This window comes from Ochotona princeps, chromosome 27 (genome assembly GCF_030435755.1).
Source record: "Ochotona princeps isolate mOchPri1 chromosome 27, mOchPri1.hap1, whole genome shotgun sequence".
NCBI lineage: Eukaryota > Metazoa > Chordata > Mammalia > Lagomorpha > Ochotonidae > Ochotona > Ochotona princeps.
In genome coordinates this window covers 23,803,139-23,830,825 of record NC_080858.1, presented here as the reverse complement: position 1 = coordinate 23,830,825, position 27,687 = coordinate 23,803,139, and the positions used below count along the sequence as shown (strand labels likewise).

Sequence of the window (27,687 nt, the reverse complement as noted above, 5' to 3'; positions counted from 1 at the left end):
GCATTAGCGGGAAGATGGCATCAGGAGGCCAAAACTGCACTTGAACCTGGCAGTGGTCAGGGGAGGCAGGTGTCCTAATTGGCAAGTTAAATCCTAGGCCAAACACCAAGCCTAGAAGGTTGGTTTTTTTTTTTTTTCATTTCCTTTGTGGATGCATTTTTACTAATATTAGTTATGCATAGTAATGTTTTCAGACACATACAACATGAACTGATGAAGCAAAGTAGTATTTTCTTTTGTATTTCTTTATAATTAGAGACTTGGAGTATCTTTCTTTTTGTTCATACAACATATGCTAGGTTATTACAAACCGTGGCTCCCCACTGTGCTATGCAAAACTGACAACTGTTTCCTTAGATTTGGTTCCCATTATCCCAACTCCGTCTGTCTCCCAGCCCTTCCACCTCTAGCAGTCGCTCCTTCTGTGTAAAGCCTGAGCTTTGGTTTCTGTCCTTGCCCCTTTAAATGGGGGAGAAAATGCAGTATCTTTCTTTCTGGTTTTGGTTTATATCATGTGGCATGGTGTCCTCTGTGACCATCTGTCTGTTAGATGCCTTGGTTGATTCTTGATCTTGGTTAGTACGAGCAGTTTTTGAATAATTATGGTGGAGTACGAATCTCTTTGATACAGTGATTTCATGTCTTTTGAATGTTTACCAGGTGACAGGATTGTTTGGATGTTGGCCGTTTTTGTTGCTTTTTAAGAAATATCTGTGCTTTCTTGCACAGTGGTACATCTTCTCCCTCGGTCTTGAAGACTACCCCTTTCTCCACAACTTCACCAGCAGTTGCTGTTTTCTGTCTTGTAGCCGTTCTGATGTAAGGTGGTGCATTGTTTTGCATTTCTCTGATGGGTAGTGATATGAGTATTTTTGTGTTTACTGATTGTATTATTCTTGTGAGAAGTTCCTCTGCAGGTTCTTTTGCCCGTTAGTTGGTTGAATTCGCTGTGTTTTGTTTAAGTTGCTGATATTCTGGGTAGGAATCCTTTGTTGGCTTAGAAGATCCCAGACGTTTTCTTGCACTTTGGGATGTCTTTCTGTTCCATTGGTTGTCTCCATTGCTGTGTGGAAGTTTCTGTGTTTGCCTTTGTGGCCTGTGCTTTGGGGTCATTGCCCGCACCAGCACCTGGAAAGGTTTCCTCCATGCTTTCTGCTAGAAACTTGATAGCTTCAGGTCTTACATTTAAATGTTAGATACATGTTAAGTTGATTTTTGTATGTGGTGAGAAATAGGGATCTAATTGAGCTATTTTACATATGGATTCTGTCACCATTTATTGAAGACTGGCCTTTCTCCAGTGACGTTTATTGGATGATTTTTGTGTTCTCTGTTCTGTTCCACTGATGTATGTCAAGGCTGTGATAGGTTGAAGCCAGGAGCCTGGAACTCCTTCCAGGTGTCCTACATGGTTGCAGGAGCCCAAGTTCCTGGACTGTGTCCTGGTACTTTCTCAGGCACGTTAGCAGGGGGCTGGATCAGAGGCAGAGGAGCCACATACCAAACTGTCGCACAGGGGAAAGGCTGGTGTTGCTGGCAGTGGCTTCCCTGTGGCGGCACACTGACACCCCTTCTACTGTTCTTTAAGCAGTAACACCTTTTCACAACATTAATTTTTGTAATTTATGAACAAGGAATATTGCTGTCCTGTTTTGCTGCTTTGATGACTCCCGTTTTAAACATAAACAGATTCAGTACAGCTCACTGCTACAGTTCTAAGAAAACCGTGGTATCCCCTTCCTTCCGCCCACTCTTCCCTCCTTTCCATCATCTCGTTTTTGAGTTTTTGAAAGAGCATATTTTAGATTTACATTACAGTAATGTTTCACCAAATGGGTTTAAAAAGTCAAAAATGAGAATATCCTACATGAGGGGGAGTATAAGTAAGAGCTGAAGACAATAACTGAAGGAAAAAATCATTTCACCCACCTACAGCAAATCTTAAAGTAATCAGAGGTCACTAAGAAGTAGTAGTGTAGCATTCTTAAGCACTGGTTGGATTCAGGTATAAAACAAAGCTTTATAAAACTACATTTTGCAAAATTACTTTATTTTGCTTATTGTGTCTAAAAAATGCAATTCCCACATGTAAAGGAGAGAATGCAGCATTTTTTCTGTGTCTAGCTGCTTTTGATGAACATTATATTCTCAGTTGCATACATTTTGCTGCAGATGATAGAATTTCATCTGGATGATATCCCATTGAGTTTATATGTGTTTTCTTGAACCTTTCATGTGATGATGGAGGGTTCTACAGTTGTGCCTAATGTGAACAGAGCTGCTGTAAACATGGGGCCCAGGTACGTCTTGACTCCCTGTGTTTCAGTCCTTGGGGGTTTACATTGATTAGTGGCACTGCTGGATCATGTAGCAGGTGTTCTAGTTTGTAAAGTAATGTCCACTCTGCTCTGCACAGTGGCCACACTGGTGTACCTTCTCACCGACAGTGTGCAAAGCTTCCCTTTACTGCTGTCTGCCAGCCTCTGTGGCTCTGTGTTTGGCTTTTAGCTGTTCTGACATGGGCGAGGTGATGTCTCGTTGTGCTTTTCATCTGCATTTTTCTGATGGTTAATGAGGTTGAGCATTTTTTGTTTTCACATATTGGTTGGCTGTTTGGTTTTCTTCCTCTGAGAATTCTCTTTTGAAGTCCTTTGCCCCTTAACTGAGTTGGTGGGTATTGTTGTTGTTGTTGAGTATTTGAAGGTGGTGATACATTCTTAATCTGGATATTTTGTCAGAAAGGTAGCTAGTAAATGCTCTTTGCCTTTCTGTTGGTGTCTTACCATTCTATCCATCATTTCCTCTGCTGAGCAGGAACTTCTGGTTTTGATGTCTTCCCATCTGTTCAGCTTTTGTTGTCTGCCAGCGTTTTAGAATGTTCTCTGTGGAGATCTTCTCACTGCCTTGGCCTCCACCAAGATCTTACCTGAGCACGTTTCAACAAGGTTTGGGCAGGAACAGGAAGTTTCTCCACAGCTTGTGTTCCCGCAGCTTGTCTGGGCTCCCATCTGGGGAGCGTTGGGGGGGGAGCACCAGGGCTTCCACACGGCTCCTGTGGTAGAAGGCAGCTTGACAGTGGTTGTGCTGCAGTAGTGCAGCTCAGGGCCTTGGGCGATTCCTTGCTGGGAGCCCTTCAGCCTCCCAGACCCTGTTCATCATTTTAGGGCGCAGTATGAGCCAGCTGTGGTTTGCTCCTGTGGTTCTGGCTGCTTCTCCGTGGCCATTCTGGGGTTGCCATGCCTTCTACTTGTCTCTCCTCAACAGGGTGTCCCCAGGCCAGGAGGCTGGGTAAAGCTGGAGTGTGCTTTGCTGTGGTTCACTGCTGGCTTTAGAGTCGGTGTGCCTTTTACAGTTCCCTCCACTTCTGTACTCAAGTCATTTGGGTACCAACTGCTGAACACTCAGTCAGCAATCTCCTGGAACCGGAGTGCTCCTGAGTTCATCTGAATCACCGCTTTGGCACGGAGGAGGGTAGGCCCTCCCTGAGCAGATGTCTTGAGTCTAATCTGCATTGTTTTCTAGAAGTCTGATTTTTTTTTAAAAGATGTATTTTTGTGAAAAAGAGAGGGGAGGGAGGAGAAGGGAGGAGAGAAAGACAAGAGATTGTTGATCTGTTCACCAAAGGGCTACTGTGGCCAGGGCTGGGCAGGAGCTGGGCCAGGAGCTGGACCAGAGTTGGGCCAGGGCTGGGCCTCCCACGAGCTTGGCAGGGACCTAAAGCACTGGCACCATCTTCGGCTGCTTTTCTCAGCCCTGCAGCTGGGATCTGAAGGCAGTGGCATTTCCTGCTGTACCATGGCACTGAGCCCCAGAAGTCTGCTGAGAAGGAGTCATGTAACTATGCTTCACTTCTGATACTTCTTGCTGTTGCTCATTTTGACCCAAATATAAAATATTATTCTGAATGGGAAAGCATTCCATTGTGCGGATCCCTGGATACAGGAGAACTTCAGAATTTGCTGATACTAGGCCAGGGCCACAGCTGTTGAAAGTGCTCAGGGTGCCCTGAGATGTAGGAGGTAATTTGTAGCTTTTCTGAGGCAGGTGTTCGCTTCCTGCAGTGTTAAAGCCCTTTGGGGTACCATTCTTTAGGAGGAGTGAGTGTCAGACACTCAGTAAATTCTTACTTCCTGCATTTACTGATTGAGCTACTCTACTTCTTTGTGAAAGTATTCATTTTATGCAAGAGAGAGGACTTTGATTAACATGAAAATCAGAGGCAGTTAATTTTGGGTAGGAAGCCAGGCACTCACACAAATGTGAAAGGAATGTGGTTTGGAAGAAAGACAAGTCAGTGTAGCTATTTCCTGTTCAGGAACTTGGCACATTGAAAGCATTCGGACTGTCAGCAGTCTCTCCATTGTCATTGTCAAGGGCCTAACCTTCTAATGAATGATGTTACCCTCCAGGCTCTAGGAGAAAACCTTCAGTTACACTACAGAATTGTTCTATCAGCCTGCTCCTATCCGTTTCCCCAACCTGTGATTAGGGAGAAGGGTGTCTCATTACTATGTCAGAGTTGATGGTTGGCAGCAGTGCTTAAGTTATTATATAAGAATTAAAATACAGAGAAAGAATAGCTTTATATCAAGACGTGTTTGTTTTTTTCAAATAATACTGTGTTTTGTAATCATAATAGGAACATGGAATTTAAGTTTTTTGAGATTTTTGAAATCAGTTACACAGTAAAGGGTTATTATTGATTCATAGAAAAAAAGAAATTTTCAGCTTCGCAAATAGTAAAATTGCTTAATGTGAAACTATTAGAAATTGGGAGAATTGTAGAAATTAAAGGACCCAGGGATTGTGAGTTGTACCGTTGCATGTGGGCCACAGGTTACCAAAAACTGCTGAAATCACCGAGTTTTTATCACAGGGCCTTTATTTTTCACTCACTGAACAACTGTTGCACATTTTTACTGTGTGTTCTGAGAGATCTTGATGCTTTTCTCTGCCTGTGTTTTGTGGCAATAATTTGAGTGTCACGTTTCTATCTTGTAGGTATGATGTTGATTCGAAGAGCCCCAACTTATCCAAACATGTAAGTTCCTATTTCTGTGATGATTCTAAAATTTGTTACAATTTGAGGGATTTGTACTTACTGTTTGTGCTGATTTATTAATGTTAAACTTATATATCCTTAGCTTTTGATGTAATGTGATTGTTGTAGAACGTAAATAGAATTCTGATGCAGTCTAGATGCTTTAGGAACATGCGAGCAGTTACTTGACGTAAGGTAGATGGCCTTAATATGTCAGCACGGTGGCAGCCCTGCTGTTAGGAAGGTAAGAAAATCAGCAAACCTTTGGCTTCGCCTCTGTGAGCCTGGGAAGGATCTGGCTACAGGCAGGAGCTTCCTTATTCTGTTTTCCTTGTAGTTCTTTCCCAGCCATATTGCCTCACCGCCTTCTATACAGTTTCTGACAGTATAATGTGAGTGACGCACAAGTAGGCTACTTATAGTCATGTTCGTTCTTTATGGGTCTCAATCACCCCTCCATTCCTCTTAAGATTTCTGTGCCTCGCGGCTCACTTGGGGAGTGAATCATCGGACGGAAGATCTTCCTCTCTGTCTCTCCTCTGTGTATATCTGGCTGTAATAAAATGAATAAATCTTTAAAAAAAAAAAAAAAAAGATTTCTGTGCCTCCCCCAGTGGCAGCTGTTACTGGGCACAGGTAATCGGCCGTAAGGGAGCAGGTGGGCTTCACAGTGAGCCAGAGGCAGGTGGGGAAAACAGAGGTGACACGGTAAAGCTGGAGTAAGACCTGTGAGCCCGTCAGCTGGTGTGCTGAGATGTGGGGTAGGGATTAGGTCCGCTGTGTATGAACGACAGAGCAGGGCTACAAGCAGCGGTCCCAGGAGGTTCCCGTGGGCTCAGTACAGAGGGTAGGACTGGCACTTGTCAGGCTGGGAGGCAACTGGACAGGTACCTGTGCCTGAGAGACTTTCCCCTTCCTCACTGTTGTCGTAAGTGACCAGAATAGATATGCGTATAAATTCTGGTATAATTAAAAGGAGTGAGGGATTAGGAGGAGTGGTGACAAGCCCAGAGATGGGTTTGGGGAAGCAGGGGACCTGGGTATGGTGAGGAAGCAATAATTACTGTTTATTATTGGTACTTCATTGAAGAAGTTATGATGTTTGCTAGGAAATGTGGGACAGAGTGCAGTGATGAGGTATACAAAGGAACCCTCAAATGATTGAATTTTTACACAATTAGAAAAAAGCCATCATAAGCTGTGGCCTTTCTGTAAATAAACTGTGTTGTGGTTGCCATGCCCCCTCCCTGCTGCTGTGACAGAGTTGATGCCGTCATTAGCAGACACTAAAATGCGCCTTCAGAACTTCCGATAGGAAATTTCCCAATGCCCTTAAAGGATCAGAAAAGCAACTCCTAGTTTCTCACCAGAATCGTTTCCTGGCCAGGAGAGACTAGCATTCACTGAAGTGTAGGTGTGCAGCCGAAGGGTTGAGCTTTGCAGGCAGGTGGCATGCAGCTCAGCCTCCTGGGGCCGTGAGCTGCGCTGGTGTCAGCAGGGTGGGCTGGGCCAACGCAGCCATTGACAGCCACGCGGCCTGTCCTCCACAGCCTTGCCCTGTGCAGCTGCTTCTCTCTGAAGATTGGGTACCTCCGTCATCACATCCCTGTGCCCGCTCTGAGTGGACCTGCTCATTTCTGAGTTCGGGGTGTTCTGAAATAGCAGGTGGACAGGATGGCCATTCCCAAGGGGAGTCACGTGTGTCAGGGTGAGGATGAAGGGGATGGATGTGACCAGCACAAAGGCTCTTTGAGTTGAGGGCCGTGCACACAGTGCGGGGAAGTTGAGGGCCGTGCACACAGTGCGGGGAAGTTGAGGGCCTTGCACGCAGTGTGGGGAGTTGAGGGCTTTGCACACAGTGTGGGGAAGTTGAGGGCCAAGCACACAGTGTGGGGAAGGCTCATCCCTCCCCCCCAGACACCTGCATCTTCCCTTGGCCTTCCTCAGTCACGACCAAGCACACAGGCTGTGTTCCCACCACAACAAGGGTTTCCTGTGCTGCTCGACTTAAGATGTCCTCTGAAAGTGCCTGGGGTGGGCTGGGCTTCGTAGTGACTTGTTCCCCTTGCTGTCTCTCTGGTTCCCCCTCTGCCGACAGCTCTGTCACAGGTGAAGAGGGGCCTGTCCTCTTGGGCCTGCCGGTCCCTCGCCCTCAGCCATGCTGACTGCTCCGTGCTGCACTGCTCTTCTTCTCTCACCTGCATGGAGGCGTGTCCGCAGCTGCCCCTCCGCCGCCCCTCTGCCGCCTCCGCCGCCCCTCCGCCGCCCCCTCTGCCGCCCCTCCGCCGCCCCTCTGCCGCCCCTCTGCCGCCCCTCTGCCGCCCCTCCGCCGCCCCCCTCCGCCGCCCCTCTGCCACCTCTGCCGCCCTTCTGCCGCCCCTCTGCCACCTCTGCCGCCCCTCCGCCGCCCCCTCTGCCGCCTCTGCCGCCCCTCCGCCGCCCCTCTGCCGCCCCTCCGCCGCCCCTCCGCCGCCCCCCTCCGCCGCCCCTCTGCCACCTCTGCCGCCCTTCTGCCGCCCCTCTGCCACCTCTGCCGCCCCTCCGCCGCCCCCTCTGCCCCCTCTGCCGCCCCTCCGCCGCCCCTCTGCCGCCCCCTCTGCCACCTCCGCCGCCCTTCTGCCGCCCCTCTGCCGCCCTTCTGCCGCCCCTCTGCCGCCCCTCCGCCGCCCCTCCGCCGCCCCTCTGCCACCTCTGCCGCCCTTCCGCCGCCCCTCTGCCACCTCTGCCGCCCCTCCGCCACCCCCTCTGCCGCCTCTGCCGCCCCTCCGCCGCCCCTCTGCCGCCCCCGCCGCCCCTCTGCCACCTCTGCCGCCCCTCCGCCGCCCCTCTGCCACCTCTGCCGCCCCCTCTGCCGCCCCTCTGCCACCTCTGCCGCCCCCTCTGCCGCCCCTCTGCCGCCCCTCTGCCACCTCTGCCGCCCCTCCGCCGCCCCTCTGCCACCTCTGCCGCCCCCTCCGCCGCCCCTCCGCCGCCCCTCCGCCGCCCCTCTGCTACCTCTGCCGCCCCTCCGCCGCCCCTCCGCCGCCCCCTCTGCCGCCCCTCTGCCACCTACGCCGCCCCTCCGCCGCCCCTCTGCTACCTCTGCTGCCCCCTCTGCCGCCCCCTCCGCCGCCCCTCTGCCGCCCCTCTGCCGCCCCTCCGCCGCCCCCCTCCGCCGCCCCTCTGCCACCTCCCTCCGCCGCCCCTCTGCCACCTCTGCCGCCCCCTCCGCCGCCCCTCTGCCACCTCTGCCGCCCCTCCGCCGCCCCTCCGCCGCCCCCTCTGCCGCCGCCTCTGCCGCCCCCTCCGCCGCCCCTCCGCCCCCCTCCGCCGCCCCTCTGCTGCCCCCTCTGCCGCCCCCTCTGCCGCCCCCTCTGCCGCGCCTCTGCCGCCCCTCTGCCGCCCCTCTACTTGTTGCCGTGTTCAAGTCTTGCCTCTTCTTCCTAGTATTCGTTTTTTTGTTTTCATCCCTTGACCAGAGCTCCTGGGGGAAGCTGAGCCATTTCTTTGTTCTGACCCCCAAGCGTCTCTCTGCTCTGTGCATCTCGGTCACGTTTCCACTCACCTGTTCAATCTCTCTTAGTAGATGTTCTGTAGAAGACTAAACTCCAAGTTTATCTAAAATGGATGGAGTTCTCTAACCTAATGTTGCACTTCTATTCCTAACATTTATTTAGAAAAGTATTCACAATGTGCTTTATTTAGAAAATTTGCATTATCATTTATTTTTCTTTTGCTGTAGCTGAACATATGTGTTGGGGTACCAGGCAAGACCATATGTATTTAGAGATGCTTACTCAAGGTATATGTATTGTTCTCAAATATTTAGCATCTTTCAAAGTAAAAAGTATTCAGTGGCTGGTACCATAGCATGGTAGGTTTAAGTCTCTGCCTGTGATGCCAGCGTCCCATATGGGCTCTGGTTTGAGTCACAACTGCTCCACTTCTGATCCAGGTCCCTGTTAGTGTGCCTGAGAAAACAGAGGATGGGCCAAGTGCTTGGGCCTCTGCATGCACATGGGAGACCTGGAGGGAGCTGCTGGCTGCAGACCAGCCCAGCTGTAGCTGGCCACTGCTACCATTCGGAGAGTGATCTATCTCTTTGTCTCCTTCTGTCTTTATAACTCTGCCTTTCAAATAAAAATAAGTATATCTTTCAAAAAAGAAAATATTCTAAATGCTTTCTTCTGAGAAACACATTGTCTGTGGCTACTATAGTATGCAATAGAGAACAAGAACTTCAACAAGTTTTTATTAGTTTGAGTTGGACAAATGGGGAGAGACAGAGCAGCAGAAATGGTCACAGTGAGCTTCTGTCTGCAGCCTGTCCCACAGTAGCCAGGAGGACAAGGCTGCGAGCTGGGAACAGAGTCCAGCTGTCTGAGGGTCGGCACCTGCTGCCTGCAAGGATGTCCCTCAGAAGGAAGGTGGGTTTGGGAGCCTGGGCACCGCCCTATGGGTGCTGGTGCTTTATTTTCCCTTTCTGATCCTTAAGGGATGGCAAGGGCTTGCCTTGTGGACCTCTTTGGAATTGGTTGTGATGGATACACTGTCAAGGAATCATTTGCCATTGACATTTTCTGTGGGGCCTTATACTCATGGAATCTGCCTGAGTTAGAGAGAAATGGAGAAAGAATTGATGGTGGGATTATCTGAATATATAAGTAACCATTTTTCAGAACTTTGCTGTTCATAATGATACTGTGTGACACTATTATGCAATATTTAATATTAACACAGTAATGTTTCACATTTGAATAATGTGCAATGAATTTCAGCGTGTTTGCTGGCAGAGAAAATGTTTATTGTTTCCTATTAGCATGTTGTATATCAAACTCCCTTGAGGAGGATGACTGTTCCACAGAGCTTCGTGTGGCTACAGAGGTCATTGTTTTCCTTGTTTATTTTTAAGGATTCTTTGTTAAGTTTTTATTTCTAAAAAATGAAACTTAGTATTTTCATTTATGTACATATGCTTGCAAGTATGAAATAGATAGTTTTTCTTAAATACTTTGTATTTGAAAGAATGACAGGAAGAGACAGAAAGACTGAGAGAGAAAGAAGTTTTCCATCCATTTGGTTTACTGTCCAAACGGCCACAGTACCCGCAGCTGAGCTGGAATGAAGCCAGGAGCCTGAATGCCATCTGAGTCTCCCATGTGATGAAAAGGGACCTGCACGCTGGTGCCGTCCCCACCTGCTTCCTGGTGCATTCCTGGGGAACTAGTCAGACATGAGGTTAGCACTCCCACGTGCGTGATGGTGCCTGCCCCAGTGCAGAGGTGATGTTGCAGGACTGGGTCATTTCGATCTGTGGCACCACTTGTTTCAAGGTTAATTTTAAGTCAGTGCTTACCTGACTGCCTTCACTTAGGATTAACAAGCCAAAAGTATCCTGAATGTCAGCAGTTGTGTAAAGGGACGAGAAATAAATCCAATCTCAAGGTATAATTTCTGAAAATGTGTTTGTAATTTACCTGAGTTCAGAACTTATTTTTGGTTTCTAGAGGTGAATTTGACATTTTTCCTTTGTGGATCCACCCAGTACAAAGATAAATCCTTGCTCTGGAAAAATCGAGTGAAGATGTGGCAGATTGTTTCACCTAGAATATTGAATCTGTTGATTTTTTCCTTTTTCACAAAATACCATATGGATGTGTCAACAGTTGACCACTACAGCAAAGATAGGCTACGCTCATTTATGAAACAGTACTGTGCTGTTAGTAAGTACAGCACACCATGCATCTCAGCAGAGAGCCAAGACGGCCGGGGAGGGGAGACGCGTGCTGTAACAGAAGAAAGCCAGAGGACCTGAGAAAACAAAGAGACGAGACACCAGGGGGGTGTAGAATGGTGGGGGCAGTGACCAGTACCTCAGGTGACCCCAGCGGCCTGGGACTGGAGGGCATGCCATCCTCTTGGACCATGGCACCCAGAGGGGTAGAAATGCCATCCAAATAGGGCAGATAGAGGCTGCGAGGGTCACACTCCACAGTGGTCTCCTGGCTTGACACCTGATCTGGAGGTGCAAGTTGTGGGTCGGGGATGGGCCCTAGCACCCACGTAGACTGGGTTGGAGGATCCCAGGACTGCCCAAACTAGTTTACAAATTGAGTGTTATCCCAATCAAAATACCAAGGACATCCTTTCAAATCTAGAAAAAAGCAGAACTAAAATTCATTTGGATAAATAAGAGACTCCAGGTAGCTAAATCAATCTTACACAACAAAAGCAAAGCCAGGGGTATCACAATACCACATTTCAAGAACATGACAGGGGATTTGTAATCAAAACAGCCTGGTACTTTTACAGAAATAGATGTGTAGACCAGTGTAACAGAATACAAACCCACAAATTGATACACGCAACTGCAGTGAACTGATCTTTGATAAATGAACTAAAGATCAATCACTGGGGAAATGACAATTCTTCAAATAATGTTACTAGAAAAATTGTGTATTCTGAAGACCTGATACAAGAATCAATACTCAGTGGATCAAAGGAGCTGACTTTTTAATCTGGTGCTGTCAGATTGGTAGAGGAAAACACGGGAAAAACTCCAGGATATTGGTGTAGGTAGTGACTTCTTGGAAATGAAAAGAAAAGTGGTGGGGTGGCATAGCAAGCTAATCCCGACTGTGACAGCACATCCCATGGGTGCTGGACCCTGTGCCGGCAGCTCCACTTCCCATGGAGCTCCCTGCCTGTGGCTTGGGAAAGCAGTGGAGGATTGCCCAAAGCCTTGGGCCCCTGTACCACTGGTGAGAGATCCAGAAGTTGCTGGCTTTGGACCAGCTCCAGTCTGGCTGTTGTGACTTTTTGGGGAGTGAACCAGCAGGTAGAAGTTCAGGGAATTACTTCAAGAAAGAGTGCAAGAAACACAACAGCATTAAAGCAGAAAAGCCACCACGGGGTTTCACCTCACCCCAATTGGAATGGCTGTCGTCTGAAGGTCAGAAGACACAGGTGAAGTGGACAAGATAGCCTAGTCCACTGTTGGTGGGCGTGTCGGCTGATACGACCCTCAAGGAGACGACAGAGAGATTCCCCAGCACTGCCGCCGCCTGACTGCTGAGAATGCACTTAAACGAAGTCAGCATGGGAGAGAGGTTTATGCGTGCTCCCTGTTTACAGCAGCTCAGTTCATTATAGCTGAGATATGCAGTCAACCCAGATCTCTATAAACTGATGACTGGATTAGGAAAATGTGGTAAATACCCATATGGAATGCTATTCAGCCATAAAAAAGATTTAAATACTATTTTTTTTGCCACTGTGCTTCATGAAATGAATTTTTCTCCCAAAGAGAAATATGTTTTCTGTGATACGTAGTGGTTAACAGAATATGCAGACATCATGTAAATTGATTCTTTTTAGATCATGTTCCTACTTGCGTGGAACTGTGGTCTTTCTACTTGTTCAATGTCATAGTTAGTGGTGCATTAAACCTGTGATTCTGAAGAAAACTGAAGTTATGTTTTTGCAGAAATTAGAAAAAGGAAAGAAACTGGGATAGAGGGAAACATAGTTATCTTTGAAGCTTATACCTGGGAGGCCCATGAAATCTGCTTTCATTATTAAGGCAATTTTAAGAGCATGTATGTCACTATTCGGTTTTTACAGTTGAAGTAATTTGTATGAGCTAATTAAATACAAAGAAAGGAATATTACCATATAGTACCAGCAATAAAATGTTAACAGGAAATGCCAACAATAAAATATTCACAGATAATCATTTTTGTTACCTCATCAGCTTTTGCTATAATGGTTACAATATTACCAAAATAAAAAATGTTCTACCACTGGGTGACTTGTCCTGAGAGCAGTCGTGCGAGTGTGCTAAAACTGCGGAGTGCCCGCAGAGCAGGTGGAAGCAGTGCGCGGGGGAACTGCCACTTCCATTTGAAGAAAGCAGTGTGGTGAGCTCCTAACCGACTGAGTGCAACTGTATTAATACTGAACTGCCAGGAAACTTGTGTAATAGATTTTAGTCTAAGTGATTAGCCAGGGAATTCATAAAGTCTTTTGGGGTTTATCCGCAGTAGGTGTTTTTGGAGAAAGCTGCTACGTTGCTGGCTCTTATGGAATTGTTCATGATGGTGTCAGTGATAAATGGCAGGTGTTGGGTATTGCATAGTAGTGTAGAAATCAAAATTATCACAGAAGTTCATGTTTCTTGGTTATCATGGCTGTTATAACATGTCAAGTGTTATTCTTACCGTGTGTGTGTGTGTATATCTGTGGACGTGTAAGAACAGTTGCGGAGAAAACATTAAAATTGTGTAATAGCTTTTAAAGAAAGCATTTCTTTAGGGAAGCATAAATATTGACCATGACCATGAAGTGCTTCTGGGAAAGATTTTTATATAATTTCAGTGCTTGCAGTATGAATCCGTGGCAGGGATTCATTGGGACTGTGTGGTAGTCGGTTAAACTGGGAATGGGGGTTGGAATGCGAGTGAGGTCTAGGTCAATAGAAGCTTATTGTGCCCCAAGCAGCAGTGCTAAGAGCTTTGCCAGTTCCCTCTTCATGCATTGGTACCTTATGCAGTCTCCCCACCAACCTCTGACGTAGGTATTATCTGTTACGTCTCATATGTAGATTAGGAAATTAAAAATGAAACACATTAGTAAATAGTTCCACAGGCAGTATGGAAACTCATAATTCTTTCTTAAGGTATATGCTGTTCACCTTTGCATCATAAATAAATATAATTATAGATGAGATTTTTTAAAGGATATGAGACGCATTAACACTTGTGCCTAACAAGTGAGCAAGCAAACAAACCAGTTTTTTTAATGTGAAGTAAATTTCCATTTTATGTCTAGAATCCCAAAGCCCATAGTGTTTATGTAATTTTAATGAGTGTAGACAAGTAATAAGCTATGATACAAAATAAAATGTAAGTGATGGGAGTTGCTCAGTAAATACTAATATGAAAGAATAATAAAGTGAGAAATTTGAAGGGATGTAAATATTCATTGTGTGTAAACTAAGGTCCTCCTATATATGAGTAAGAAACAGGAAAGAGACGTGTGTTCATTGATAATCAACTGAAACTTGATGGCAGTGGTGCTCTGTGCTTTGAGCTGCGTATTAAGGAGTCTAAAATTCAGACTTTTGTGGGGATTATCTGAACACATCGCCTCTCGTTATTGACTGGTCAGGTTTGTTTTTTAATGTGAACTTCAGCGGTGAGGGGCCCATGGTGTTACTGTAATGCGTTGCATTCCACACCCTCTGCTTGCTGCTCGTCTCTACTGTCCACTGTTGCGTCTTGCGGCTTTCATACCAGTTCATAGTGAATTGGGAACGATGTTGGAGTACTTCACATGTGCCAGAGTGAGTGCTGGTTGATGTACATTTAACACATTCCAAAGCCAGTTCTGTACTTTGCAGTTTAGATAAGTGACAATTCTCAGTTAAAATGTTTGCTCTGAGTCGGCCCGTTGGTTGTGATGGTGCAATGAATGGAACATTCCTCCACTGCAAGACGCACTCTAGGCTTTATTTGGCTTCTGGGTGGGCTAGCATTGTGGAAAGTTCCTGGATTGTTACTGGAAGTACTATTTTTACCAAATTATAATGACTCATCGACTGGAACACAACATCGGAGAAAGAAATGATAATCTCATTCATATAGTTGTTAGCTTCTATCTTTAATTATGGACCAAAATAACTAACAATATCCATCAAGAGGTGCTAAGTGTGTTAATCGTATGATGTAAAATTCACAGGAGATGTGAACTGTAAAGATGCCTGGAATATAGATTAAGACTTTTCAACATAGTAGTTGAGTATTACGGGCTTGGTTTGCTCTGTTGTTTGATCAGGAATACGTAAACATGAAAACATAAAACTAGTACACAGATACTGTATGTACACAGAAAGTTATCTGGGGCAAAATGTGCTGGTCCGTGAAGAAATGTGTGTAGATTCCTGGTATAACATTTCCTGTGTTTCTAGATTGATTCACTTTAGCTTTTAGTTGTCTTTTGTGTTCCTTTTTTTTTTCATATTTGCTGTTTGCTTTTGATATGGGTATACTCATTATTTCTGTTTCAGTCTCTTGATTATAGCACAGCTGGCTCTTGTGAGGTTGCTACTCCATTGACCAAGTCTATTGAATGTGGCCATTATTATAAATATCTTTAGGAGTTATAACATTCCCCTTCCCCCATGTGTGTTCAGAATTGAGCTCACACTAGTTGTCATGAGACTTGGAGAAACTTAGACTCACTGAATTCTCAGGAACATGTTGATAAAAATCTACTTTGAACTTGGTAAAGATACAGTGTCCTTAAAAGTGTTTAACTTAAACATGTGAAAGCTTTAAACTCTTGGTGTGTGCTTGGCGTCCGCCATTGGATGGTTTGAAATCTCCTAAGTGACAGCGCGCTGGCAGTTACCAAGAACCGGGTCTGAGTTCCATTCTGTCTTGCTCTCCCCACCGTGTCCATCCCTGCTACATGCAGGTACATGTGAAACCCGATCCTGCCGCACCTCTGGGCCTGTTTCCCACCCTCTGCTACAGCCCTTCGATGAGCCTCAGCGCTTGGCTGCCTTGCGGGTTTCCGGTGTTTGTGTTCATTCTCTGTCTGCTCTGCAAAGTGGAGCAGAGTGGTCTCCCTGTCACCAGGGGCCGGGGTCGCTGGCTGTCCTAGTTTCCTGGAGCTTCGTGTCTAGTCCCGAGGTTCCTGCGCGGTCTTGGCACCTTGTCTTTTCCAGGCCTGCCTTGTGCTCCTGTCACCCTCCAGGCTCTTTTGCCTGTAACTCCCTTTCTCTGCGATGAGAAGGCCTGAGTGCGCTGCACGCTCTCATCCCTCCCGGGCTTTGACGCTGCCTTCAGCCCAGTGCTGACTCAGCTCGATGGACCACGTGGATTTGATTTCTGCGGCTGCTCGGGCTGTTCGGTTCATTCTCATTCCTCGGACTCACTAGCAATGGAAAGGCAGAGCAGAAAGCTTTGAACTCAGACTGTGATCGTGGGCTTATATTGTGGCTGTGAGAAAGTTACATGTATTCTCCAGGCCTCAGGGTTTATTTGTTTATTTGTTTTTAGTCTGCAAAGTGGGGCCAGTACACAGTACTGTTTTGTCTGTAACATTCTCTGTAGCATCAGTGACCAAGTGCGGTGTTTTCACACATAATAGATGTATTGTCTCTGGATTTACTCTTATTTGGTAGAACTTAAATTTGCTCCACAGAAGTTCCTCAGGGCCACTTGCCAACAGTCAGGGGAGATCCCCTCCCCTGTCCCCTTCAGGAGGGGCATGGGCTCTGATGGGTGGAGTCCCCCCCACCCCGCCCACCATCTCCTTCCTGTTTTCCCGTGGTTTCTGGTTGGTGCTGGGCCTTTTCGTTCTGGACACGTGAAGAAGTGTGCTCACAGGTTTTCATGTGTTAGGTGCCAGGTCGGTCTAGCCTCATGGTGTTTGGGTGGGTCCTAGATCTGCCCTTGACTGCTTATTTGAAACATAGAGAATCAGCCTCCCTCTAGCGCTATTAATTTATATCTGAATTGAAATGCTAATGCCTACTTTTCAAAAAAGTTGTTTTGAGTCTTAAAACAAGAATTTTCTAGGCATATGTTAATGAGTGCTCAAATGCATTTTATGTAATCCATTTTAGGCACTTTCTGTAGACTGTTAACTTAGGCAATAACTCGCCAAACCTCCAGAAGAGCTCTTTGGGAGCCACCAGTATGTGGTAGAGAGGGACAGTGTGGAGACTTAAGGGACAGCCCAGGGTCACGGTAGTGGGCGGTGCTGGCACCTGGTGGAGGCTGTGACGTCACACCCGCTCTCCAGGTCTCTACCTTTGTGCACACTGATTCTGCGTCCTCAACTCACAGTGGATGACGTTAGAGAGGTCCAAGTCAAGCCACTTTAACACTAAAGCCCTCAGTATGTTTTTCATTTTCAGTTTTCTTTGAAAATACAGGATGATAAATGCAGTGTCTAAAAATTCATAACAGTCTTCCCTCTGATTAAAAGAACAGAGGGCTGTGCAGAATCAGTGAGGTTGAGCCTGCTATGTCATCGATAATTGGGAAATCCAGGATTTCAGCAATGAGAATGATGTAATGTTCAAAGTATGGTCTCTGAAGATAGTCTGGAAACTTATCAGCTTTAATCCTTTTGTCTATTTTAGGACTTTCTGGGACAAGTGTTTTGTACATTGGGGGAGATTGTTGGTTCACAGGGAAGCCGCCTGGAAAAACCAATAGTGTAAGTACTTTTTAAATTCACACAATGAGATGTTTGCATTTCAGTTCATATTTTGGTAGCTTGGAATTTGTGAGTATGTGGTTGTAGACCAAAGGTGAGTTGTTTGTTGTTGTTCTCCCTACAAAGAAGTTAGATATATTTGCTGTGTGTGTGTGTGAGTGTGAAGATCAGCTATTGTATACCATGCAAAACTGTTCACAAACTCGAGTAAGCAGGTTGATGTAGGACAACGTGTCTGCCTATAGCTGTTTTTCCGATTTAGTACTGTTTGTGAAACAGATTTTACATCTTTGAGTCAGGGTCCATGCGTAGCATCAGCTTTTTGTAATACATTTAATACGTGCAGTTTCAGTGGTTGAGGTTTATTTTTGTGCAATGGTCGTGGTCTGTGCACAAGGCAGTGAGTGTGTAAATGTGGAGAGAAAGGCAATCACTGAGCAGTGTGCTTCCAGCTTCATCTTCCGTTACTGGGGACATGTCTAAGTTGTCGGTCAGTTGCACGAAGTGACCCTGCTTGCTCCAAGTAAAGCGAAAAACAAACTAAAGTTTTCTGTAGGTGTTTCCTCCCTGCCCTTCCCCCTTCCTCCCCTGCTTAATGTTTGGGTTCACTTCATGCCTTGGAACCCCAGAAGGTGTAGGAAGCATGGCGGAGTAGTTGACCTAAGCTCAGGTCACAAGGTTTGGAGGGATTTGAAGTCTGTATCCTCCTTAGTCTGAAAAATCTTTTAAAAAAAATGCACCAAAGCTCCATAAATCTATTCATTTTTTACACTAAATACTTGAAAACAAGGCATCATTGCCACACTTTGTGTGTTAAATCAAGCTTTCTACTTGGTATATTTAGGGTTATGAAAAAATGAATTAAGCTAACAATAAGCCCATGAATTCCAACTTCTTTTGACTTAGTTTACTTGGAATTGAGAATTGAATGTCAGATGGAAAATTTTCCCATATCAACTGCCTTTTAAAAAAAAAGATTTATTTATTTTTATTGGAAAGGCAGATATACAGAGAGGAGGAGAGACAGAGAGGAAGATCTTCAATCTGATGGTTCACTCCCCAAATGGCCGCAGTGGCTGGAGCTGAGCTGATCTGAAGCCAGGAGCCAGGAGCTCTTGTGGGTCTCCCACACGGGTGCAGGGTCCCAAGGCTTTGGCCCATCCTCGACTGCATTCCCAGGGAGCTGGATGGGAAGTGGGGCTGCCAGGATTAGAACCAGCGCCCGTATGGGATCCCGGTGTGTGCAAGGCGAGGACTTCAAAGCTATCGCGCCAGGCCCATCAACTGCCATCACGCAGTCTTTAGATAGTCCAGGTCTGGCCAGGGCAAGTTCACAGTCGAGTGGGGTGCAAGGGCGGTGGGGATTATGAGAAAGAAGTAGATGACTTACATTCATTTGCTACTACTTCCCCAACGTCAGTTGCTGGGTCACGTTGCCATGCATTCATACATTACTGTATTTTATACGTACTTTAAAAGGCACATTTCTAACTGAGCTACCTGCCAGGGAAAGACCTCTTGGCACTGCAGCATGGCTAGCATCATCCTTAGCTCCCTCCTTTCTTGGGAAGACAGTCCCTGTTCCACTGAACTATTCTGTTTCTTACAACCTGTCACATCTCCCCATGACTTACTGTTAGGCTCATTAAGGAAAAAACATCGGGAAAGGGATGACACCGGCTCCATGGTTGAGTGTAGAATCTGAACAAATCACAGAATGAACTTGCCACATCAGCGGGAGACCGGGTTGGAAGTGGAGTGTGGACGTGAGCCCAGGAGCTCCGCTGAGGGACATGGTGTCTCCAGTCGTGCTGTAGCCACTCCTCGCTCCACAGCTCTGTCGCGTGTTAGGCTTTCAACCTTTGCTAAGGAGCTACGTTTTCCCTTTCTAGATGATTATGAACTTGAATCACTGAAAAGGGTTCCTTGTGAGCCAGATAACCCAGCAGTTACCAGAGTCGATTCAAATTGAATTTTGAAAGTCTGTCTGTGTCCCCAGTGTGTTTATCTTAAGTAACATGATGCAAGTGAGTTAGGTCTTATTTACGAATTTGTTTTGAATCAGAGCTTTATTTTCCAGTTAGTTGCTCATTTATGTTCCAAGTTATTCAAAGTAATCCCTTGTTTTTGTCTTAGTTTCTTAATTGCAGTTGTGCTACTGCTCAGATAAACTTGTGAAACTCAGGATAAATATAAAATGTGGAGAGTTAAAGCAGAAAAGCAATTTTTAAAATTCTTTGTTAATAATCAGGCCTATGACAACTAAGTTAGATTGACTGCAATGGAAACCAATTTCTGGTATGTAGCCTCTTTCCTTTTTGCATAATCAAAATTTGAATTAAACTCAAACCTTTTTACTTTCTGGCTGCAATTCTTACATTAGATTTTAGCTTCTGCGTTGTGAGAATAAAAAATATATTTCAATGTTTTTGTAAGAAGAAAGTAAAATGAGTTGAAATTAATGTTTAAGAATTTTTAATTTATCTTACAGCAGCTTGAGATGCTTGCAGCTTGTTGTGTTGGACCTGAGCCTTTAGCAGACTCTTGTGATGTCTTCATCCCATCCCGAAGCCTCCTGAACTGAGCCTTGTGCTGCTTAATTTGCAGGGTTTACCAAGGCTTCCTCTGACTCACTGGCTCCTGTCTAGCTCTTCCCAGGATCATTTAGCATTAGACCCACTCAGCATGAGTGTGTTTTTCAAGCTGTGAAATTGTATCCAGTTTACTGCATGGTGTTGTCTGGGAGGCTTGATTCCCTGTCTTCAGGGACCTCGGTGATGGATTCAGCAAAGCCGTCCACAAGTGCTCGGATCAGCATCGCTTTAGGAGAGACTGCCATGCTATCTTCCGGGAGGAAAACATTGTGTTCATCAAGTCATAGACCTGTTTGTTCTTGGTTCTCTGTAGTCATGGATGATTCTGTAGGAAAGACAAGAAGGCGGGACCTAGTTCCAATTGGAAAGTATTCAGTTACTCTGGGGGAGGAGCAGGAACTTAGGGGTGACTGGACCAGCAGCTGGGGGCTAAAGGAAACTCGGGAGGAAAGGGCACGTTTGTCTGTAGGCTGGCAGCAGGAGTGTGTGATCAAGGCGGTCACTGGTGGCTGAGGAGGGGTCAAGGACGAATCCAGGATGGATTCTAGAGTTTTCTGACAGTGGTGAAGACACGGCGATCTGGACTCCTAGGCAGAGGAGCAGCCCGGAGATCTGCCACTGTCTGTTGGCATGGATCTCCCTGCCATGCCCTGAGATCAAGGACTAGCCCCACCAGCCAGTCCTCACTGGTGCTGGCAGTGCCACCATCTGTCCAGCCGTGCCTGCTCCTAGTCCTGATTCTCATGCTCACCAGTGGGAATGGCAACCCGAGAGGGAGGTGCCCACTCTTTCTCTAATGGGCCTACTCCCACTCCTGGATCTTGCACTCTCCAGGTGGTTCTGCTATTTAGCCTGCCAGAATTAGCCCCCTGTGCCAGCATATGCCAGCTGATACTGTGGCAAAACCCAGCGCACCCACACCCACTCTGGCTTATGCACGCACAAGAAGGTATAGTCAGCCCAGCCTGGCTTTCCTCTGATCCAGCTCTCAGGAGACCAACAGATGTTGTAGCCCTGCCCAGCCTGATCTGCCTCTTTCCCAGCTCTCATGGTCACCAGTGGGAGTAGTGGCCCAGTGGGGTGCTCCCACATTCCCCCCACGGGATTCGCACCACCAGCCCCTGGTCTCACCTGTGCTGGTTGGGTGCTGTGGCCCAGTCTGGCATGGCCTGCCTCACCTCGGCATTTGCCAGTAAGTGCTATAGCCTGGCTTGGCCAGGCCTACCGCCAGTTCCAACTAACGCTGGTGGGGGCTCAGCCTCGTCTGGCTCTCAGGTTTGCCTGTGGGTGCTATGAACTCGCCCAGCCTGGCTCGTCCCTGACCTGAACAAAGTAACACCCTCTCTGATGGCCAGAGTGGATGGAGTTTTAGCACAGTGTCTCGCATGAGCTCACAAGCCTTGCGTGCAGTGGCAGTTCAGTAAAGGCTCAGAGGAACCACTCTTTCAGTTTTGAGCCTCAGTTCATATTCTCGAAGCATCTCTGTTCGTATATTTGCTTATTCTAAGCAAGCTGATTGTGTAGAGCTAAGAGCCCCATGATTCTCTTCTCTGCTCAGAAATCCAGTAATTACAGCTGAGGTCCTAGAGAGGCGGAGCCCTGCTGGATGGAAAGGCATGTGGCTCTGAGGACCAGTCCTGGGAGATTAGCTGAAGTGAACACGCTTTCCTCACTTGGTGACAAGTGCTGGAGTGACTGGTCTCCCTTCAGACTTGAGGGGACATTTCCCTTCCTGGATGAAGATAACAATAACCCCTTGGACATCCTATTTAAGAGAAAAATATAGGACCAAATTACCACCCATTTATGTAAACCCTGAATGTAAATGGATTAAACTCATCAATCAAATGTCATAGATTAGTAGACTGGATTAAAAAAACAAAACCGATCTATTTGTTTCCTACAGAAGACATATCTCATCAACAAAGATAAGCAGAAACTGTATCTCATGGATTTTGATTTTTTAAATTTAGTTTCATCTCTTCAGAACACCTTCTCGTTAAGTTCTTCATTGACTCATAGATCATACAGTGGCATCATTTTAAGAAGGTTCTTGATTTTCTTTTTCATTTCTTCAGTGACACATTAGTCATTCAGTAGCATGTTACTTCGTGACATTTTTAATTTCTTCTTTTCTTCCTGTTGGTTTTGTTTTGTGGCTTTTCATTTAAGCGGATATACAGAAACTGTGTAATGGAGACTACCGTATCAAGCAGCATGTTATTTAACTTCATGGCATTATAAATTTCTGTTTTTCTTCCTGCTGTTGATTTTGTATTATAGATTTTCATTTAAGGGGAGACTATCATATCCAGATGTGAGGATGCAGTGCAATATGAGTCTGTACTTCCAGATCAAAGATGGCCTTCCAATGAAACTGTTTACTATATCTTGGCAGTAGGATGCTGGACTCTCTGTCATTTTCCATGCCTGCAATGATGGACATGTGACTGTTTATGAAGAACTGTACTATAGTAATGATATAGGGGAACTCAGTGGTGGGGGAGGGAACTTGGAGGTGGGCAAGGGAAATTCCAGAGCCTATGGAACTGTATCATAAAATGATAATAATAGTAAAAAAGAAGAAAGTTGATGCTATGTGAACGTTTACTACTGACACAGAAGAACTGTGTCTGGATTTGCTCACATCTCATCAAGTAGACAGAATCTGAGTTTCCAGTAGATCTAATGAATTGGTTTTTGTTGCTAGCTAAATGGCAATTGTTATGAACCAGAAACTGATAGACATTAATGATTATGGAAAAGCAAAGGGATTGTTCCTGTTATTGTTGAGTTCAGCATTTATCCAGGAAATGAGCGAGCATGCAAGTGAGTATATACACATGAATATAAGTCCTGTAGAAATTATAGTGCTATTTGGGGCCAGAATACACAGGCCATTTTTATCATTTTGTGTTTTGGCTCACTGCTGTGTGAAGGATGGTTGTGGGTTGCTAACACAAGGACAGCAGGTAAAGTATTTCAAAGGCAGATTTCTCAGTGGTACTAGGCTGGTCATTTGAGTGGAGATCTTGGGAACGGCCTTCCAGTCTCTTGTGTAAATTACTGGATTAGGTGAGGATGGATATACAGTGTTCACCCAAGAGAAAGCAGAATTCTGGGATGGACATGGCTGGTCATGAAGCTTCAGGAGTGGATGGACCCTTCTGGTTCTTCTAGTCTGTGTTAAGGATGCTGCTGTCTATCCAGCATGGGAGGATTTGCAGGAGATTAGGACTTGCCTAATCTCACTGAGTTGGATTGGAGAGTTTGTGGAAACGTGTTGACTGAAGGAAGAAAAAAGTAAGACGTACTCCATATTTTGAAGGCAGGATGTAAACATAATAGTATTTGCTTTTACAGATTGAATGACATCTTTAATTCCATGAGTTTGGGGATGGTTTCTTTCTGGATAGACAATGTTTGGAAATCACATTGAGATAAAATCTTTCATGGAAATGAGTTTCCTCCACATCAAAATTCTTTGCACCTTTCTCCTCACTTGTGGATGGCATGACTTGAGGAATCTAGATTAGAGATGCAGAAATAATTATACAATTAAAACTAATAGGTGCAGAAAGATCTCCAGGGCCCCGTGTGGGCCATGAGCGTGGTTTTCACCATTGTTTTAGCTCCAATCAAATGGTGTATATGACTGTGTGAAGGAAACATTTGGGGTTCTCTCTGTTCTCTGATTCCACTTGAATGGTTCTTGGCCATCAAAGCAAGCCACGGGGAGCTGCATGTTGTTTTTGAACAAATTGTGTTTAAACTAGCGCCAAGCTAACTGGATGAGTTCTTATAATGTGTCAGTTGCTGGTCTACATCGTTTCACCTGCTAATGTCTTAATCCTCACAGGACCTCTGTGAGCTTGGCAGGTTTGGCGGTTACGTCCATTCACCCCAGGGAAAGATTGAATCCAATGGAGATTGTTGAGCTTCTAATGCCCCTGTGTCCAGTGAACAATGAATGCGTTTGTGCTTTGCTTCTAAAGAAATGCAAAAGTTTGCATTGTTTCTTCAGGGGTAAAAAATGCTTACTGAAAAATTACAAGTATCTCTGGATGGTGAGAAGACCTTTCAAGGAATACCCATGCCGAGTTCCTTCAGAGATGGAATTCCTTCCCATCGTCTGGGACCCACAGGGCTTTGTCAGCCGTGGGCCAGTGTCCAGGTTATTCCTGAAGTCAGTAGTGTCTAACCATTGGCTGGCACAGAGCCTACCCAGACTCCATGTTGGAAGATTTTTGGGAGGACTGTCTAGTTTTGGAAGGAGGTAAGCAAGCACATTTGGGTCTCCCTGCCTGGAGAGGCTTGCTTTACCTTCACAATGTGGAGATGAACTGCGTTGTGTCCTCAGGTTTCTGGATTGCTTCCTCCTATGGTCATGCGGGAGGATGAGCCATGCTCTCTAGTGATTCTGCAGTTTCTGGGGCTTTCTATTTCAAAGTTTCCCTGAATGGCTAACATGTTCCTGCGAGTATCAACGGGCATTGCGACCACGTCCAAACGCTGCAGACGTGTCTCAGCGAAGGCGTGCTGAGAGAGCAGCACGTGCCCAGAATTGTTCTGAGTGGCCCAGAAGCGTAACACGTAACAGTGCTGTAGTGTGTGGAACCCTGGCTGCCTGCTGTGTGTACTACTGTGGTGTTTAAAAGCGCAGTCATCTGAATGTCTCAAGTGAGAAAGCTGAGCTTCAGCAAGGTGAGACCGTGTATTTAAGCTCAAGTTGTTTGTGTATAGATCTGGCACTGAAGCTCAGGAGGGAGGTCCTGATGTGCCACGCTGGGAGAGGCTCACAGTGTACCGGGAGGAGGAGTTGGCTCCAGTTACGGATGTCAGAGAGTGCGTTTGATTTGGGTGCATTTGCATTTCGCTTTTGGAGAAAAGGAGTATTTTAGCAGGCAAGAGCCTAGCAAAGGTGAATGGGGAAAGGCTGATGACGGAGATGCTTTGTGGCAGGAAACGCGTTATGTGGCTGATGACGACGCACGATATGACTTGTTCCTTCTAGCTCAGTGTAAGCCAATTCATGTTCTAAAAATATTAAACGTGGTAGCAGCCGTTTCCTCTGCATAATAAGCATGTTATTCCACTTCTCACATTCTTCAGCTGGTGTATCTGAAATCATAACTAATGTGTTTTTCTGACACTTGGTGTTTAGCTTGACAGTTTGTCCATTTTTATCGTATATATACATTAGAAGCAGATAACATAATATGAAGTTGACAGGGTTTTGTTTTTTGTTTGTTTTCAGTTTTTAACCTGTTTTTCTGTGTAAACAGTGAAAGAAGTGTATGTCTCATTGTAGGCCTGGTTGTGAAACTAGGGTCACGGTTGTGGGCAATGAGAATTGTTGACCCATCTGTGTTTGCTCTGTAGTGTTACATCTGTAATTATACTAGCTTACACACAATTGAAAATTTTCTGCTGTATCGGGGCTATAATCAGCTGAGCTCCACAAGGACAGTTTGTTAAGGATTAGTGAAGCAGGCCAGTGTGGTCACACAGGCCCTGTAGGACGGCAGTGAGAGGCAGGAGGAGGCAGAGGTGCCGCAGGTGAGCGGGTCAGAGATAGCATGAGCTGAGGCCAGTGTGTGGCTTGAGCACTTGAGCCCCTGCCTGGGATCCCAGCAGCCCGCATTGGAGCACCGGTTGGAGACTTGGCTGCTCTGCTTCCAGAGCAGTTTCCTGTTAAGCACTGGGAACGTAGACCTACTGCTTAGAACCCTGATGCCCACATGGACGCCCGGGCTGGGGTCCTGATTCCTGGGCTCAGCCTGCCCAGTCTTGCCTTTGCAGGCGTCTGGGGAGTGAAGCAGAGAACTCAAGCCCTTCCTTATGTTTTCCTCTCCCTTTCCCACCCTGTCCGCCTCTTTCTCCCTCTAACTCTTCCTCCATCCCTTCTTTCCGCTCCCATTCCTTCTCCCCTTCCCTCTCTGTCTTCCTCTCCCTCACCCCTTCCCGTGCCTTCCCTTGCCCCTGCCCTCTTGCTTGGAGTGACAAATTTTTTTGTTTTTAAGATCGCATTGTGTTTTGTAGCATCATAGGGCATACGGCTCACCCACTGTTAGTGGGCGTATATTACTTTCCGCTCTTGACTATTGGGAGTGGTGTTACCGTGAACCTGGGGTTTAGAATGTGACTTCAAGATCATGCTTCTCAGTATTTTGTATGTGTTTGCAAAGTTTACTGGAACATATGGTAGATGAACATTCAGTTTTTTATTAAAGATTTATTTTATTGGAAAGCCAGATATACAGAGGAGAGACAGAGAGGAAGATCTTCCCTCTGCTGATTTACTCCCCAAGTGGCCACCATGGCCAGAGCTGAGCCCATCTGAAGCCAGTGTGTGTCACAGCTAGAAGGCCAACACAGATATATTATTATGAATGAACTCCAAACTGTTTGCATTTTTTTCATTGTTTGTATAGTAGGGACCTTTAAGGGAACCCACTCCTCTATGTAGATGCAATCGAGATGAGGTTTCAATACTTGAATGTGTGGGGAAACATTCAAACTATAGAACATAGTGGCAACATGAGTTACCTTGATCGAGCTCTTAGTCATAAGGAGCTATAGAAAGTGGAAGCTCCTGACATGCCCAGTTGTCCTCACTGGGAGTTGGGACAGGTGGAATTTAGGTATTGGAAGGCGTGGTGTGCTGAACAAGCTGTGAGGTGGTGCTGTTCTGTGAGCTTGATTGGCACCTTCTAGAAGATTCTCGGATAGAGAGAGGACAAAGCAGCTGTGGAATGATGTAAATTACAGTGATCCACTCACGACTGGGGATGGTTTGGTTTGTCTTTCTTTCACCTTGTTCCCGTCACGGTCTGAGGACTTGAGGCCATCTACTTGAGGGATGGGAGGTGCTGGGCATTCACTACGGATGTGACATGTGTCATTGCAGTGCAGTTACACTGTGAATTATACTCCTGCAGAGTGAAACCCTCACGGGGCTGTCCATCTACAGACTGCTGTTGTTGGTTCCCAGGACTCAGGGGAGGCCTGAGCTGTGCTTTGTGATACCACAGAAAGACTGTCTTGACAGTATTTATCGTTGGTGTGTGGCGGAGTGTCATAGATGGGTCTGTGTTCTGTTGTGTCCAGCAGGGAATGGCGCACACATTCTGCATACTTCCAGGGAATGTTGCTGTCGTGGTCAGCTGCAGGTGTCAGTATACCAGAGCAAGGCAGAAAGTGGGAGTTACTTTGGCTTTGTTTTGATTATGCATCACATGTATACTTCTATTGAGCACCTGCTGTGTGTAGGTACTTAACTGTCAGTTTATGAGAGCTATATACTATGAAGTTTGCCCTTACAGAACTTAGGATCGACTTGAATACAGATAGGATGAAAACCAGGCATTTCAGCCATTTAGGAATGCTGAGTGCTGGTCTCTGTGCACGGGGCAGATGGCGCTTCCTGTGAGGTTACTGGGATGTGGTCTTCCTGGGACAGTTGTACTTCCTCAGGGCTGTTTATGTAAGGGTAGGGAACAGTTAGCTAACTACAATTTATCTAATGCGTTGTGTTAATGTGTCTACTACAATGTGTTAGATACAATGTGTTAGATACATTGTATTAGACAGCCAAATAGGATGTATCTATACAGTGTATAGCAAAAAAAGTACAGATGAGTAACCAAGATGCAAATAAGTAATGACTTCAAGGGAAGAAAAAGAGTGAGAAGCAGGGTCTTGGGTTAGCTTTAAAAACTGCAAAATCTTGAGGACTGGCATTGCTGTGCCCTGAGTTAGTGTTGCTTGCAGTGCCAACTTCCCGTACCAGGGTGTCTATTCCAGGCCCAGCTGGGCAGCTCCCAAGGCAGTTCTTGGTTA

At 46.1% G+C, this 27,687-nt stretch overlaps 1 protein-coding gene across 2 annotated transcripts in view; it reads left to right on the top strand.

Moving 5' to 3' along the window:
• The window catches only part of CPNE8 (copine 8), a 174,181-nt gene that overhangs the window by 89,892 nt on the left and 56,602 nt on the right, over nucleotides 1-27,687 (top strand). For both annotated transcript variants that reach the window (XM_058655967.1, XM_058655966.1), the window contains exons 5-6: nucleotides 5,002-5,041; nucleotides 17,175-17,251. In XM_058655967.1, the coding sequence (XP_058511950.1) occupies nucleotides 5,002-5,041; nucleotides 17,175-17,251 (117 nt within the window). The remainder of the gene's footprint in view (nucleotides 1-5,001; nucleotides 5,042-17,174; nucleotides 17,252-27,687) is intronic.